Raw genomic sequence first — 17,300 nt, 5'->3', positions numbered from 1 at the left:
CTACACAGTGCAGCTGTGGGACCTCAGCTGGGCCCTTGGTCCGAGGATGAGGGTGCACTTCACAGGTGGACGGTGTGGACTGTTTCTGAATCCCAGTCCACTTCCAGGTCTCAGCTCATTCAACTAAAACCCAGCCATGGACAGGTTTCCCGACCAGCCCAGCTAGCACTAGGGCACCAGTTCCTTTGTCTGTCAGCCTGGAACGGAGAACACACAAAAACTAAAGCCTCCCCACGGCAGCGAGGCGCAAGCTGCTGCCACCAGCCCCCAGGCCCGTGGGGTGAGAGGACCTTGGGCGATACTGGCCAGGCGTCCCCCACATCTGCGCCTGGGCTGAGCCTGACTGTGCCGTCAGGTCTGGCGAGCTCACCCCGGCTCCTGCCCAGGAGGTCCCAGGAGCCCAGGCATGTGTTCCACACGCTCTCCTGGGAACCTGACGGGCCGAGTCGGGGGACTGCATCTGCTCGCAGGGAGGAAAGAGGCCAGTCTGGCCCTACCTCACCTGGTAAAACTGTGGCCACCACCTTGCCAGCCCAGGCAAGCACCAGCCGAGAGGCAGGAGGCCAGGGCCCACAGGGTTGCCTTGCCGGAGGACCAGTGCAGGGCTCCTGCCTGCACTCGGCTTTCCCTGGCTGACAGTGGGCAGCAGTGGGCAGGCCCAGGAGGTAGGCCTAGGCCCCACCCAGCAAAGTCCTCCAAAGGCTTCAGTGCCTCTGTTACCCTAGGCAGCTGTCCCTCAAGGGACATTAGTGCCTCAACATATTCTGAGAAGGGTCAGGCTAAGCGCAGCCTCGCCCTCTAGTGGACACAGGTTAAGATGGCTGCTGAGCCTTGTTCCCAAACCAGTTCCCACCATGAGAGCAGGCCCAGGCTGGACCTTGTGCAGAGGGCATCTAATCTCTGGCCACTGCATCTGTATCCTCTCTTCTTATGTGGATGGCAGGTGCTGGCTCAGGCCCGCCCTCATCTTATCTAAGTGCATCTACAGCACCAGCTCTTCGATGAGGCTGTACTGGGTTCTGGGTGGAGACTGGACCTGTGTTTTGGGAGACACAGCTTTGCTAGCAGGCAGCCCAGGATTAGCTTTGGGCTGCAGGTGGCTGCAGACTACCAAGGAGGTCCCTGCAAGAGAAAACGCTGTTCTCTTGGCTCAGGTTGTACTCAGAGGACCACACACTGCACGTTCCAAGATCAGAAGCATGAGCCACTGGAACCAGCTGGACAGGGCGCGTCACTGCAGATCTTAAAGATGGGTTCAGAGGGGTCCGGGGCCAGTGCTGGTGTGGTGGGGGGCCTGGCACCCCCGGTCCTATGGGCCCTGGCGGCCATCCCCTCTGGGGCCTTGGGCTCCCCCGGCCAGGTGCTCATCCCTATGGCAGCTCCTAGTCAAGCATCCACACAAAGGTCACTCTCCTGTGTCCAGACAACTCCCACGCAAGAGGGGGCGGGTCCCAGCAGGCATTCCGGCCTCCTGCACGGGGCTCCAGCACTCAGGCAGGAAGCAGCCCTGCTCTACGGGCTGCTCAGGGTGCGGGGGCAAGAGCCTGAGGGTGAAGGCAAGCTCCAGGGGATGTGGAGGGGTTGCAGAAGGGCAGGGGGCTCTGGCTGATGGCGATGCTCTACGTCTTGCTAAGTGGAGGGGGAAGGGTACTCGCCTGGCAGGCTCCCTACTATTTCGTCACCTGCGAACACACCACACTGACAAAGACAGTGGGGAGCCATCGCAGCCATTCTGCAGGCCACTGGCCACTCCTCACTTGCAGCCCCTCGCTCACAGCCACAGGACCCAGCTTGCCAAAGAGCTGTGGCAGCTCAGGCAGGTTCCTCAGGCCACCTGCCGAGCAGGATGAAGCAGATGGCACACAGAAGGCTGACCACAGTGGCACAGGCTCAGTACTTAACAGCTACTGATCACTATCATCACCGTCCATCAAAACCAGAAGCTTCAAGGACAACACGTCATGAAATGAACCACTATATGGTTTTTGAGGAAAAGACCATAATAATAATAATTCTCCATCAACATCCATGTCAAGTCATATTTGTGATTTTGTTCTTGTTCAGCACTGGGGATGGAACCCAGGGTTTTCCTCATGCTAAGTCTGTGATCTATTACTGAGTTTTATCTCCAGCCTCAAGTTGCATTTGCATTTGGGGCTTTTAGTGCTTTCAAATGCTAAAGATACAGAGCTGGCCACACCTGTGATCCCAGTGACCAGGGGGCTGAGGCAGGAGAATGGCAAGTTTAAGACCAACCTCAGCAACTTGGCAAGACTCTGTCTTAAAATTAAAAGAAAAAGGGGGCTGGGGGTGTCACTCGGTGGTAGAGTACCCCTGGGTCCAATCCCAGCACCGAAAAAAAAAAGCTAAAGATACAAAGAAGAGTCTGAATATTGTATTATCTATTTTAAGTCCTTTTTTCAGCGCTGGGAATTGGTCTAGCAGCTCGTACATACCAGCAAATGCTGTACTGTACTCTGAGACAGGGTCTGGCTGAATTGCAGAGCAGCTTGTGACCCACCCACCTCTGCCACATGCGGGCTCCACTTTAGCTCTCCAAGGTTCCAGACTCAGTTGATTTTGCGCAGCTGGTCACTGAAGGGATAGGACTGAAAGGCCTAAGGTGGTTCTGGGCCACTGGGAGCCGTTCCGCCCTATCTGTTGAGCAGGAGGCTCAGGGAGGAAGTGTGCTCACCGCACCTCCTGTGCAGCGGGGAGCCCGTGTGTCCGCAGCGCCTCCACAGCCTGGTCCCGCTCCAGGGTTACAGCCTTCAGCACTGCCTCCTGCTCACGCAGGGCCCGCTCCGTCTCCTGGAGTCTGGCAGCAACCTGGGAAGACATCTGTGGATGTTGGGCAGTGCTGGCCCAAGTTCCTGAGACCGGCCTCCCTCTTCCACTTAAGAGGCAGACAGCAGGTGCAGGTGAGAAAAGCCCTGAGGGCCAGCGCACATCTGCAGAAGTGGGCAGCAGACTTCCTGCCAGGCAGGCTGCACAGGAGGCAGGACCACCCCTGTACCACCAGACCCACGCTGGGCCAGTGCACACAGCAGCACGCTCAGGGGGCTGCTGGCAGCACAGACCACGTTTCATTACTGCTCAGTGAGGTTTTTTAATTTAAAGAGCCAAACCCGTCCTGCAAGCAACGTGTGTGATCCTGAGAAGCCACCCTGCTGAGAAGGCCTGTGCTGCGCAGCACCCACACATACCTGGCCTCGGGCATCGGTCAAACCCTGGATCAAGGCCTCTGACTTCTGGATCTGGTCCCTCTCGATGCTGTCGCAGCGGCGCTGCCAGTCCAGGTCCAGCTGCACCTGTTCACGCTCCAGGCTCCTCTCCCTCTCCACTGCCAGGGACAGTTCCTGCTTGTACCTGTGGCACATCCAGTGTCCACACTGACATTTCCCGAGGCCCCTTCCACATGAAGAGCAAAGGCGGGTGCTGCGGGAGGGGCTCTGCGGCACCCTGCCCGTGCTTCCTGTCTCCAGGCAGCATGCACTGATGGGGCAGGCACAGGCCTGCAGGCACAGGGGAGCATCAGGAGAGGCAGGAGAAACGGCATTGGTGGACTGCCGACATGATGAACAGATGTCGAAGATCACCTGACACTGAGAAAAGTCAACACTGAGGGGTGGTCACGCTCAGGAAACAAGCACCACATACAGGAAGAGAAGGGTGACTCCAACAGACCCCAAAACTCAGTTGCCCAGGTCCTGGGAGAGCAGGCAGGAGAAGGAGCAGCATGGCAGAGCCCTGCCGCCCCTGCGACGCTGCAGCAGACTCACAGCCTGGGTGCCAGGCAGAGTGCGATGGGCAGAGACCACCACTAGGATGCACAGGTTGGTTCTAGCAGCGAAAGGCCAGCTGTCGAGAAGCCAGGACGACGCTAAGTGCACGCACTTGACCAAGAACTTCAAGAAAATGGCTGAGGCCATAGCTGAAAGGGGATCCAGTCACAGCTGAAGATTTCCAAGCCTCTCTCAGCACTGGCCAGCAGAGGCCACAAGGACATGAAGACCAGAACGCCGACCCCACGTGGCCTCTGTGCAGTTCTCAGCCTGAGCCTACAAGGACAGGGCATTCTCCAAGAGGCCAGCTGCTGGGACAGAACGTGTTCCAAAGCCACAAGGCAGAGCATAGAGGAAGTAAATCACGGGGCACGTTCTTCATCCGCACCAAAATCAAACCAGAAGAAGGAAAAAAATGGCGCTTGGAAATCCAGTCATGGAAATAGAGGCAACACGTTCCCCAACCACAGGGACAGAACAGAACCTGCGGGTGCAGCCGGCTGTGCTCCAGAGGAACCTGCAGCAGGGACTGCTCCCTTAGCATCCATAGAGAACACAGCAAAGCCCAGTAAACACAAGAAAACACAGAGAGCAAACGTCATGAATCTGGAAACAGAAAACTAGTGAGAACATGAAAACCCCAAAGCAAAGATGGATAAAACCAACAACCCTCAAGCCAGGCTGATCAAGAGAAAATGGAAGCCTCCGTGTCCAGAGGAGCAGGACCGACGCTCACCCTCCTGAGTATCAGAAGCATGACAAGGGCTACAGTGAGTAGTCCTGGCCTGGACGGAGCAGGCAGACACAAGTTGCCAGGGACGGGAAACACAGGAGGAAGGTGAGGTGAGCAGCTGCACGCTCAACAGACACCTCCCACGCTGGCAGAGCACCCCTGGGCCTGACACCTCCCAAGCTGGCAGAGCCATCGCTACGTCTGCAACACCCTCTTATCTCAGGAGAGGATGCTAAGCCAAAGAAGTCAGATGCAAACCCAGTGCTGTGGACTCCAGGACCCGGAATGCCAACAGAGCTGTTCCTGTGCAGACAGAAAGCTGACCACAGGGGCCGCAGACAGCTACGGGGCTGAGGGGCCTGGGTGCTGTGTTGGTGACAGGCCACGCAGCTGTGCAGTTAGAATGGGCACTTTTACCGCATCTAAGTATTCTCAGCGAAGCTGACCTTAACACGCTACAGAGACAGTGACACTGGAGGGAGGCCACCAGGACACTGAACACCACACCAAGGACATGAAGGGTGCCCAGCGGGACCCTGGGGCTCCAGCCCTGCCCGGCTCTGCTGCAGAGGAGACAGACCCCTGCATGGACTCCTGGCATACCCTGCTGCCCTCCTCACCACCATGCTGTTTTCTTCTTTCTTAAAGAAGGTGATACCAGGACTAGTCTGTGCAGTTGGGCTCCTGGGGACCTGGAATGGTTCCTGCCTGCAGCAGGCGCTCAACAAAAATGGCTGCCCTGGGGACATTACCTGGCCACATCCTGCTGGCGTCTGGCCAACTGTGCTTTGAGCTTCACTTCCTCCTCCTGCAGTGTCTGAACCTGAAGGTCTCTGGCGATGGCCTCCTTGGACATCTGAGTGACCTGGGCGTCCCAGCTGGCTTTGAGAGCAGTTGCATCTTCCCGGAGCCTGGACGGAAGGTCGGGGGATCAGTGTGCTTGACTCACGCCCCCACCCTGCCCCATGCACTCCTGCACATCAGAGAGCCCACATCCCCACTTGGATCCAGGCGAAGGTTCTACCCAGGAGTGCCCAGACAGCCCAGCCACCAGGTATTGCTGAACACAGGCAGACAGGGGTGTCCTGCAGGGCCTCCTGCTGGAGGGGACCCTGTCAAACCACTGAACCTCTGCAGCCCTAACTGTGCTGTGCCCAGCACGGCACCTCACACACGAGCACATGCAACACACAATTTCAAACTGAAATCAAAATGAGGCTCTGCAGAAAACCTTGAATGAGCATAACAGCAGGATGCTTCTGCAGGAAGCACCAAATTTGGATAAATTTCCCAATAAAAACACTAAGAGAAGACACCTGGAGATACTAACTGGGTAGCCATGGTACTGACCCTAGCAAGACAACACTGTCCCTTGCTTGGTTGTAGCCCCTCCTGTCAGACTGCCTCATGAGCCACTGAGTTGCACAGTGGCAATCACCTCCCCCTGGAGCAGACCTCTGGGATGCCTGCGCTGAGGAGCTGCTCACTGCTGCAGTTACAAGCACAGAAGCCACCGCTGGTCACCAGGGGTAGCTAAAACCTGGCACGGGAGGTATGTTTCAAACTTGCTCTTGTATAGGACAAAAACAGCCCCCAGGACAACTTGGGACACAGATTTTAGGAATACTGGGAAGAGGAAAACTGAAGGCATCGACGTCTCTGGCCACTAGGGTGATGGGTGATGTGGCCTGACTCAGGCACCTGGGTGCTGACCACTCTGTGCTGGAACCATGCTCCACCTCTAGGCGATGGCTTGTTTCCAGCATTAGCACAGGAACATCTGGGCCAGGGAACTGTGTCTGCCAGGGGACTCCCCTGAGCATGCCCACCTGCCTCCAGCTCAGGCAGCAGGAGTCACAGGAGGACCCCAACAGGCACCATGAAGCAAAGAGCTCACCACCAAATCATGTGCGTCCACCTTAATCCCAGCATGCTGTAATCTAAATTCAAACCAGCAGAAACTGCTGAAATAGGGAAACTCCTAAGAACCAAGTCACTGCTTGATGCTAACTTACACTCATGAAAATGAGTCTGAAGTGAGAACTGAACTCCCAAGAGAAAAAGGGGAAGATACAAGTTCAGCACTTGTGACTCTGCCAGAACCCATCTGTAGCAGTGACCCTCGATAACAAGCTAAGAGACAAAAACCCTTCTGAGGCCTCTCGGGGAGGCTGACACTCTGCACTGCTGGAAGGGCCTGCAGCAACCAGCCAGCCTGTGTCTGGGAGCACAGAGCACAGTCCCAGGTTGCGGTCAGTGCCAGGTGTCCCCAGGACTGCTGCCCGAACTTCACTGAAGACCAACGATCGTGCACACCAAGTCCAGGAGGGCTCTCCTGAACAAGCCTCCACCCCTGTGTTCCACAGTCATTTTCCTCTCAACCAGAAATAACTAAGCAGAGGGTGCTCTGCAAAACAGACAGAGCAAGTCCCAAAGGGGTTCTGAGCACCAGCAAAGACTTCATCTGTCCCGATGCCTCTGTGAACATGGTGCTCCAAGGGGCACTACAAGGGCTTCCTTGAAGACACCTTTCCCTGGACACTGGGCACAACTGCACAGAGCTGCTAACCTGCCACGGCTTGGCTTGCGCATCAGAAAGGAACCAGGCTCAGTGGAAAAACGTGTATGCTGCTGGGAAGAACCAGTGTGGAGGACCGAAGGTGAGTGCACTCACAGGAGCTGGCAGCCACACCTGGGCACCCACAGGGCTGAAGGCAGGCCACATCCTGCACAGCAACGTGCTGACAAGAGCAAAGGTGGAAAGGACGGACCCACATGCTGATCAACAGATGAACGAAATATGGTCTGCAATAGGGAAGGAGTCTGGCTCACTGACCACTGAGCTGCACGTCTAAATGATCAGGACGGTTTATGTTGTGTCTTTTTCTTCTTTTTGGCACTGGGGATTGAACCCAGGGGGGCTCTACCACTGAGCCATATCCCCAGCCCTTTTTATTTTTTAGTTTTTAAATTATTATTATTATTATTTTTATTTTGGTGCCAGGGATTGAACCCAGGAACACATGACCACTGAGCCACATTCCAGCCCTTTATATTTTGAGTCAGGGTCTCACTAAGTTGCCCAGGCTAATCTCGAACACTTGATCCTCCTTCTCTCCTCAGCCTTCTGAGTAGCTGGGATTATAGGCATGCACTGCCGCACCTGGCTTAAAATAGTACATTTTTAAAAAATGGTAAATTTATTGTGCATACTTTACCACAAATAATAAATAAATACATGTGCACACACAAACTAACACAGGAAAAAAATAAGCCCCACAGAGTGGCACATGCCTGTCACATGCCAGCAGCACAGGAGGCTGAGGCAGGAGGATTGCAAGTCCAAGGACAGTCTCAGCAACTTGGAAGAGCCCTAAACAACTCAGTGAGGCCCTGTCTCTAAATAAAAAAGGGATGGGATGGGGCTGGGTTGTGGGAGAGTGCTTACCTAGCACATGTGAGGCACTGGGTTCAATTCTCAGCACCACATAAAAATAAATAAATAAAATAAAGGTATTGTGTCCATCTACCACTAAGAACAAGGGGGTGCTGGGCTGGAGCTCTGCAGTAGCACTTTCCTGGGTTCAATCCCCAGTATTACAATCAATCAATCAATCAAATAAAAAACAAAAGGAAAATGACAGAACAAACATTAAGGAAAATGACCAGGCAGCTGCAGGAGCCACCCACCCCTGCACTCCCACTTCCCTTGGGACCAGGGGGCACCAGCCACCTGGGAGCACAGACCCCAGGGCCACAGATCCCTGCGGGTGGAGGCAGCAATGGGCTGCAGGCTCACTTGTTGATGAGGGCGTCCTTCTCCCTGGCAGCGTCGGCCTGCGTCCACTCGGCCCTGCGCAGCTGCACCTGCAGGGCTTCACTGTGGGCCTGCAGGTCCAGCACCCTGGCCTCCAGAGCCCGCAGCTGCTCTGCATGGGCGCCCTTCACAGCCACCAGCATCGCGTCCCTCTCCCTGGCCAGATGGTCAAGTTCTTCATGCCTGAAACACAGGGTGGGGCCTCTGCAGGTCACCCAGAGCGCCAGGAACGTCAGCACATTCAGTCCCCTTCTTCAGACCAGTCACAGCTGCAAGTTTGTCCCCGAGGTGGTGACTGCTGCTGCAGGCAGCACTGCCCTCTCCTTTGTGGGGACATTCACCTACCACTCCTCCCACATGGTGTGGACACTCAAATTCCTGACTGCCCACAGGACAGAGGCCAAAAGCAGGTGCATAAGGCACAGACTTGGCTCCACCACCCTGGCTCCCGGGGAGGGGATCCCTGAAGGAAGAGCGCAGTGCTAGCTGCCAGGGCAGCAGTGCCTGCGAGGTTGAGTGGACACTGAGCACTCAGTACTGAATGCTCGTCTGCTCTGCTTTCACAACTCAGGTTGCAAGGTACCCCCGTGACTGCCTCCTCGGCAATCCCCAGGAGGCTGCGAAGGCGCCGGTGAAGGGCGATGTGCAGTGCAGGTCTGAGGGATCCAGTTTTCCCAGCAAGATGTGCTTTGCCAGTTTGGCGATCGGGGACAGTTTCCCTATGTGGAGACCCAGTCTGCCAGTCTCAGTTGGGGGCTGTACAGCTCCTGACGAGGCAAAGGCACTCCCTCCTCACAGTACTCGGCTGGTGCCCTCACACCCTCCCAGCACCTGCGCGCTCCAGGTGGCTCCCAGCAGAGCAGCAGCGGGCACAGTCTGCCTGGGGCTTCTTGCAACCCTCCTAACTGGTCAGTGAAGAGCCCTGCTGACCACTTGGTGAGCCAGTCCTCAGCTGCTCTCTGTGTCACCAAGGTGAGGAGCCCCTCAGCTCATTGGCAGACAGGTCACCTGCACCGTTCTCGCTCTGGAGGTCACTAGGTGTCCGGTGCCCGAGCTGGAAGGAGGCGGAACCTACCCAGCTCTGCTTCTCCCACGGGACAAGGCCTCAGCCAGGCGTGCATGCCTCGGGAGGGTGGCCCAGGGCGCTGTGCATCCCGCTTAGCAGTTACTAATCTTACGGTGAGTGGTGGTCTTGTAGACTGCACACTGATAATTGTATCTTAATTTAGAAATCCTTCCTAACACTTAGCAGCTTGTGACCCCAGCAATTTCAGTTAAAGTTTATATGAATATTGCTGTTACAGGTGATCGATTCCAAATTTTTACAAGAATAAAAAATATATTCAAGGGCTGGGGTTGTGGCTCAGTAGTATAGTGTTTGCCTAGCATGTGTGAGGCACTGGGTTTGATTCTCAGCATCGTATATAAATAAATACATAAATAAAAAATAAAGGTCCATGGACAACTAAAAAATATTTGAAAAGGAAAATATATATATATTCAAGGAACCCCTCTGAGGAAAAGCGGGGGATCAAGGACACAGGGCCTGATGCAGAGTCAAGGGCAAAGCTGTGGGTACCTTCTGAATCAGAGCAGGTGTTAAGTCGCTGTGTATTTAGATGGTACTCGATGCATTTAGAAGAGTACCTGACAGTGCTATTTTTCTTTTTTTGTGGTACTGGGGACTGAAACCAGGACCTCACCCATGCTAGGCAAGTGCTCTACCACTGAGCTACACCCCAGTCCTTTTAAAAAAAAATTTTTATTTTGGGGCTGGGGATATAGCTCTGTGGTAGAGTACCTGCCTAGCATGCATGAAACCCCAGGTTCAATCCCCAGTACCACAAATATAAATAATAAATAAATATAAATCAATAAATGGTATCATTAAGTTGTTCAGGCTGGCCTTGAACCTGTGATCCTGCCTCAGCCTCCTGAGTAGCTAGGATTAAAGGGGTATGCAACCACACCCAGCAGTTTACTCTGTAATGTTTTAAGGATTTCAATTTATAATTTGCAGGCTCTAGATTAGACTTCAAACACACAAGGAAGAAACTGTTTCCCAGCCTCCTCCTGGCCTTACACCGAGGCTGTGCAATTGGCTCCAGCACTGCTGGCTCTGCTGTGCCCGGCTGAGCCCCCTGCCTCTGCACCCTCATGGGGGAGGGGAAGGGCCTGCGTGGAAGGCCAGAGCGGTTTCCAACTGCAGCTCCACTGCAGGTGAAGCAGCAAGTGACCTCCTCACAGCTCTCAGCATGTACAGACGCCACGGCAGCAAAACCGCAAGAGAAGACGAGACGCCAGCTGTGGTCACTCCCAGCTCCCTCCTGAGCAGTCTTCAAAGGAATCCCACATTGTTCATTTAGTCACTGCAGTGGATCTCCAAGAAGAAACAGGAAAGGACCTCTGTGGGGGCAGCTGAATGACCCCTTTGGGCTCTCCAGTGGACCCTGCTCACCTGCCTACCCTGCAGCTTCAGCTCACCCCACCTCCTCTCCCTGATTGGAAGGTCTCCTCTGCTCCATCCCTCCTGCCCTCCTGTCTCAGCCTGTGGGGAAGATCCTCCAACTGCGCCAGGAGGGCCACTGACTTGGGTCACCGTGCCATCTACTTCCTGAGTGTCCCAGCACCTGGCAACACCAGGCACACCAGGGACCTGCTACTGCCTGCCAGGTCACATGTCCCCCACTGACACCATGTCAAGAAGCTCTTCAGAGCTTTAGACCCATGAGAACAAAACTATTTTGCTATTTTGCAGAAATAACTTAAAAAATAAAAGCAAGCTGGGCATGGTAGTACACACCTGCAATCCTAGTACTCAGCAGCAGAGGCAGGAGGATGGAGAGTTCTAGATCAGCCTTAGCAACTTAGTGAGACCCTGCCACAAATAAAAAATAAAAAGGGCTAGGGGTAAAGCGCCCCTGGGTTCAATCCAAGTACAGAAAACAAATAAATAAAAAGTGAAATGTAAAAAACAAAACATAAAAGGTAAGTAAAAGCTCATTTGCAGGGGCTGAGGTTATGGCTCAGTGGTGGAGCACCTGCCTGGTATGTGTGAGGCACTGGGTTCAATTCTCAGCACCATATATAAATAATTAATAAGTTAAAGGTCCATCAACAACTTAAAAAAAATTCTTTTGAAAAAGTTCATTTGTAGCTGCAAACTAAAACTGATAAACTGATTAATAAAGTTTCCAAGTTTCAAAAGTTAACTCAGGCTTTCAAAGCTTTGCAGTATTCTTGGTGCTGGGGATCAAGTTCTGGACCTCCAACACACTCATACGTAAATAAAAAGGAAGGAGGCGGAACCTACCCAGCTCTGCTGCTCCCACGGGACAAGGCCTCAGCCAGGCGCGCACGCCTCGGGAGGGTGGCCCAGGGCGCTGTGCATCCCACTTAGCAGTTACTACTCTTACGGTGAGTGGTGGTCCCCACAGCTGCACACACCTGAGAGTGTTAAGTGCCAGGCCCCTGGCAGCCCGCGCCACTGAGGAGGCAATGTGTCCCTGTGGGCCTCGCACCAGGATGGAGCTGGGCTCCAGCTGCGCCCCCACTCCTGGGGTGCCAGACATGGGCAGAAAGGCTCACTTTCTCTTAAATGTCTCCTCTTCTCTTTTCCTGGTCAGTTGCACAGAGTGAAGCTTATCCTCCAAGTCCTTTATCCTAAACAGAGGTAATATCAGAAGAACAGATAAGGGACTAAACAAAGCCTGGCCTGCAAACAGCTGCAAAGGCAGACCCACCCAGTGCCGAGCAGCAAGTGCTGCCTGGGAGGAAGAGGACCACACACCGGGCGTCCTTCAGGGCTTCCAGGTTCCGAAGCTCCCAGGCACGGCCCTGCAGTCTCTTTTCCAGCTCGGCGTTTGCTGTCTCTGCTCTCTGCAGACACTCTGCTGCCTGGGCTCCAGCTTCTTTCAGAGCCTCCAGCTCTTTGCTCAGAAGTTTAACCTGAGAAAGAATTGAAAAGTTCAGAGGACAGGAGGAAGCACTTCCATGTCCTCCAGTGCAGCATAACTGTGCTGATAACTACTAACTAGTATTTCAGAGCAGTGAAGGTCCCCGGCATTGGGAGGCATCAGACGCCCAACTGGTGACATGCCAATCTCCCCGCCTCAACACCACACACTGCACATATACTGAAAGGTCATGCTGCACCATGTGTCAGTTAAACCTTTAGAACACTCAAAAAGAGGACACAACCGGAATAAACCAAGACCCCAGAGGTAAACTGCTACTTCATCAAGACTGGGAGGAAGAAGACAAATTAGCTTTCAAGCAGTAAACAGGGAGAAAGTCCTCATGCCGTTCTAGTGAGAACACAGCTAACCCAGGACCCTGCCCACTTCCAACTGATCAACTAAAGCCACTCATTTCTCAACACAAAACTTGATTATTATTCAAATACAGAAATTGAACACACAGAGCAAGGAGAAGTCAGTGCAGCTCACAGTCACCCTCTGAGCCCTGCTGGATGCAGCTCAGATGAGCCCTGGTCTCCTCTGAGGGCAGCTGCTGGGCCAGAGCAGAGTGTCCAGGGAGCACCCACACAGGGCAGGCGGCAAAGCATGGCTCTTACCTTTAGTAACAAACTCTTGTGCAGCAGGTGCTTGAGGCCCTATGCAGCAGACAGAGCTGACAGCAGGCAGACACCTCAGGGGTCCCCACCTTTGCCAGGAGTGCCGCCCCACCATGGCACACAGGGCATCCACACAGCCTACCTATTCTCTCCCGCTTTGGGGCTTGAAGATTCCAAGGAGTCTTGTGAGGGCCCCAGTGGGGCAGCCCTGGCCTTGAGCCCCAGACAGTTCTGGGCTCTGGCTGAAAACCTAGCACTCAATTCTGGGGCACTGGCGGGGGCAGGGTGCTAAGAGACTTGGGGATAGGCGCTGTGCCATGGAGGATACAGGCCTAGCAGGGAGCAGCAGGGACCAGAGTCACCTGCTCCTCCCCCAGGCAGGGATAGTTCAACCCACTCAAGGCTGGCCTTGTTTAAAACACTCAAGATGGGGCTGGGGAGATAGCTCAGTTGGTAGAGTGCTCGCCTCACAAGCACAAGACCCTGGGTTTGATCCCCAGCACCGCAAAAAAAAGAAAAAAAAAATTAAAAAACACTCAAGATGAGTTGTGTACACACCTCTTGTGTCCTGGCCCTGTCTGGGTGCTTGGTCTGAGTGTATGCAGCAACAATAAGCACCCTGCCCATAAGCAAGACTATGGTTCCAGCTCTACCATGCATCATTTGCTAGCTCCAGGCAGGCCCTGAGCCCCTGAGTCTTGGCCTCCTCTGCTGCAAAGTAGGGAGACACCCACCAGCCCATTTTGAGAGGGCCAATAGCAGAGGCAGGCTGCAAAGGCCAAGAGTTTATAGTGGAGGGCAGGCACCCTCTCAAGGCCTCAGGCAGCCTGACCCAGATGGAGAGACTGGCCAAGGCGAGCACCCAGAGCAGTCTTTGAGTGACTTGCAGTGCGGAAGTGGCCTGCCCCTCAAGAAGAGGTGCTCCCTGCTGAGGAGGACAGCTTGCCCTGCAGAGGTGCAGTACCTTGAGCTCATGGGACAAGACCACGCTACTCATGCCATCGGCATGCAGTCGGAACTCATGCTCCCTCTTCTGCATTTCAGATTCAAATTCTTGAAGCAGTTCCTGGAACAAAAAGGGATCACAGTGAAAGCAGAGCGGGGTCCAAAACATCTAGGTACAGGTGGGTGGTCAGAGTGGTCACGTGCCACTGGGCAGCCAGGGCCCGTGAGGCAGCACCTGCGTGGTCTCTGACCGCCTGCCCCAGCACCAGGAGGGTCTGGCCTGACGTGTCTGCCCCTGCTCGTCCGTGTGCCTGCTGCAGCAGCACTGGGGGCAGGCCTCTGAACGATCAGCGCGGGCGGGCGTCCTCAGGAGGCTGCCACATCTCTGGCAGGCTTGGGCTTGCTCCTGCAGGTCCTTCGTGTAGGACAAGCCTGGCCTGCCCTGGCCTCCTGCTTCCAGGTTCACCCACATACCCCTGCTGCACATGTCCCATTTTCATTTCTCTGACATGCTGTGATCAGCCAGGGGGTCTCCTCCAGATACCAGTGCCAGGAAGTGGACTCTCTAGCCACCAGAATTATGAAACAAATGAACCTTATTTCTTCATACAGTACCCAGCACCAGGTGTCCTATTAGAGCATCAGAACAGAGAGTAAGACACCATGACTTGGTTGCTTTCCCTTCTGTTGGACTTTGCTGAGCGCAGAGGGAAGGACCTTGGTGTAGTTGGAGAACTAGCTGCTCAAGGACTTAGAATGAGGGCAGGGTGACCCTCAAGACCCTGTCCACCTGAGCCCCTCCCCAGGACCACCCACTCCTACCAACAGTGACCTGGAGGGAGGGCTCTGAAGAAAGCTGGCCCATCTGCTCCCACCCTGCTAAGTACCCTCTGCCCTGGCAGGCACCAGCAGCTGTACACCCTGGGTGCTGAACACCGGGCAGGAGCCTGGGAAACGGTAAGAAGGACAATTCAAAATTACTTTTTACTTTTTTTAATCCTCTGAAAGGCAAAATGCAGTGTGAGGCGTTACAAGAGCAACGCTTAATAAAATCAGAACATGAAAATCTCGGACCCACTTGTTCTCACGCTGCGAAATCCCGTAACAGTGCGTATCCAAGTGCCCACACACCGGTGGGCCAGGTCAAGGGCCACAGACTTTGCAGAGGCTCAAGTGATCACCTGCACCCTCAGTGTTGGCCTACTCTGTGGAAACAGACGTGTCCAGACACGTCCAGGTGTTTACACACAAATCCAGAACCTGGGAGACCTCCTGGCATGTAGCTTGTGTTTTAAAAAAAACTTGTTAAATGAATGAATAAATCAGTAATCATTGGGTGCCTCCTCCAATGGCTCCTCGCCTGTGACTGGCCAACAGGGAAAAGATTTCCTTCCTCCACAGACTACACAGCTTGCGTGTGTGATCAAGCTAACACAGACTTCCCCAGCTGCCATCAACTCAGAGTTCAAGAGAAGAACAACGCGTTATCCTAACTGGATGGATTTTATCCTGACACACTGATAACCACACCAAGATGTTCTGAAGTCAGAGACGGCACCACAAGGCCGGCTAGCATATGAGACCCTCACTTGATAGTGGAGACTGATGGGGGAGCAGCCTGAGGCCAGCCACAGGCTGTCCAGAACCAATACTGTGCTGATGCTACCCAAGTTTCTGGCAGCAGCCAAAGCAGGACTGTCTGCATGCCACCTTTTCCTGCTTCCAGGGACAGGGCTGCCATCTCAAGGCGAAAGGCCACCAGAATGTGCCCTGCTAGGCCTATGCATTGATTCTGCTTGGGGACACCCTGGGAAGCCATGTGCCAAGGAGCAGTGCCTACCTGCCCACTGGCCTACTTGTCAGTTGGGTGGGAACCACCCCTTGGCCAGAGTTTGGCTGAGACACCTTCTTTGGAGGAAACCATGGCACCACTGAGGAGACCTTGTGACTTGCAAATCACAATGGGTCTTCTCCTGACCACATGTTCCAGGCCTCCTACCAGGCATGTGGGCTGTCCAGAGCTCTCGGTCACTTTCCCCTCTGTGAAGACACATGCTGGCCAATCACCCTGAGGGCATCATGTGAGAGGCAGGTGAGACTCAGTGAGAGGCAGCAGCTGCTTTAGACTCAATGGTAAGGCATTTACATGGCAGAGGCTGGGAAACAGATCTGACCTAAGTTCCAGGGCCTTCTACCTCTGAACTGGTGGGGGCCCGGTGGTGTGGGCATGCTGAGATGACCTCTCACAGCGACACAGGGTGTGCCACTGCATCTGGCTTCTCCCACATGCAAGGAAGAGGCAGAACACCCGGGCACCTCCTCAGACTTTAAGGCTACCTACTCCAGTGTTACTCTGGCCCACTCACTGAGCAACCTGAAGTCACCATTTTAAGTGAGACCCAGAAAGGAGATGTCTCTGCCACTCGGGTCATAGTGTCAAGCCCATCCGCGGTACCTGAGGTGTAAGCAGCAGGCAAGGATGCTGCCTGGAGCTTTGAAAGGCCTCTGCAGGACAGTCACCACACAGGCCTTGAGGGCTGGGGTAAGGCCTTGCTGCCATTCACAAACAACTGCTCTCCTTTTGAGAGACAGCTCTTGGCTTGCTACTGGGCCTTAGAGAACTGAGCATGTGAACTGGGTTGGGTGTCACTGACCAGCTGAGCCATATGCATGGCATACCATCATCCAACAGAAATGGCATCTATATGGTCAGGCCTCAGCAGGTCCTGAAGACACAGGACAGCTATGTGAAGGAGTGGCCCAAATGGCCACGGTTGTCACCTCTGAGACCTTGCTTCTCCCTCCCAGCCTGCACCTATGGCTTGGGGGCATATCTATCAGCACCTAAGGAAGAGATGACTAGGTCCTGGTCAGCAGATGGTCTGCATGGCCTGAGTGGACAGCTACAGCACAAGGGTCTCTCTGGAATGTCCCTGAAGGGAACCTCCAGTGGGCAGAACAGGAATGCCCATGACCCAGTCTCGCAGGGGCATCGGGAATGGTCGGTGCTACCTGTTTCTGCAGAGCAAGCTCGCCATCCAGTTCCTGCAGCTTCCTCTCCAGCTTCCACTTCAGGTTCTCATACTGCTCCCGCTGGCGGCCGATCTCACCATCCTTGTCACTGTGGTAACCAGACACAGCACTGAGGAAGCCACACTGCAAATGCTCACCGTGTCCCTGCACGTGGAGCTGGTGCTTCACACTTGCAGGGGGCGACAGTTGGTGCAGGTAGCAGGACCTCTGCTCCACCTGGACAGGTGACCGCCAGCAAGAGAGGAAACACAACACAGAAACCCAAGCCATCTGACTACCAGGATTCAGGCAAAGCTCTGCATCAGCAGCAGCCAACACCAAGATGACAGGGATGTGAACAAGCAATTTCAAAAACAGAAAAATCTCAGCAAAGAAACAGATACAACAAAACAACTGAGTGGAAATCTGAGA

General features: G+C 54.3%; 1 protein-coding gene across 8 annotated transcripts in view; it reads right to left on the bottom strand.

Annotated features, from left to right (window-relative positions):
- Ccdc57 (coiled-coil domain containing 57) overlaps window positions 1-17,300 on the bottom strand; it is an 88,601-nt gene that overhangs the window by 58,453 nt on the left and 12,848 nt on the right. For 5 of the 8 annotated variants that reach the window (XR_007107860.1, XR_007107859.1, XR_007107861.1 and 2 more), the window contains exons 3-10: window positions 16,869-16,977; window positions 13,876-13,977; window positions 12,126-12,283; window positions 11,924-11,998; window positions 8,318-8,539; window positions 5,271-5,429; window positions 3,207-3,369; window positions 2,701-2,841 (exon numbers count right to left, since the gene is read on the bottom strand). Coding sequence is in view for 5 of the 8 variants with exons in the window: in XM_047546596.1 (XP_047402552.1) it covers window positions 2,701-2,841; window positions 3,207-3,369; window positions 5,271-5,429; window positions 8,318-8,539; window positions 11,924-11,998; window positions 12,126-12,283; window positions 13,876-13,977; window positions 16,869-16,977 (1,129 nt within the window). In the remaining 3 variants the exon portion in view is untranslated. The remainder of the gene's footprint in view (window positions 1-2,700; window positions 2,842-3,206; window positions 3,370-5,270; window positions 5,430-8,317; window positions 8,540-11,923; window positions 11,999-12,125; window positions 12,284-13,875; window positions 13,978-16,868; window positions 16,978-17,300) is intronic. The other 3 variants (XM_047546597.1, XM_047546598.1, XM_047546600.1) reach the window with 3 other exon arrangements.

The sequence above is a fragment of the Sciurus carolinensis genome, chromosome 3 (genome assembly GCF_902686445.1).
Source record: "Sciurus carolinensis chromosome 3, mSciCar1.2, whole genome shotgun sequence".
NCBI lineage: Eukaryota > Metazoa > Chordata > Mammalia > Rodentia > Sciuridae > Sciurus > Sciurus carolinensis.
This window is presented reverse-complemented; position numbering and strand designations above follow the sequence as displayed.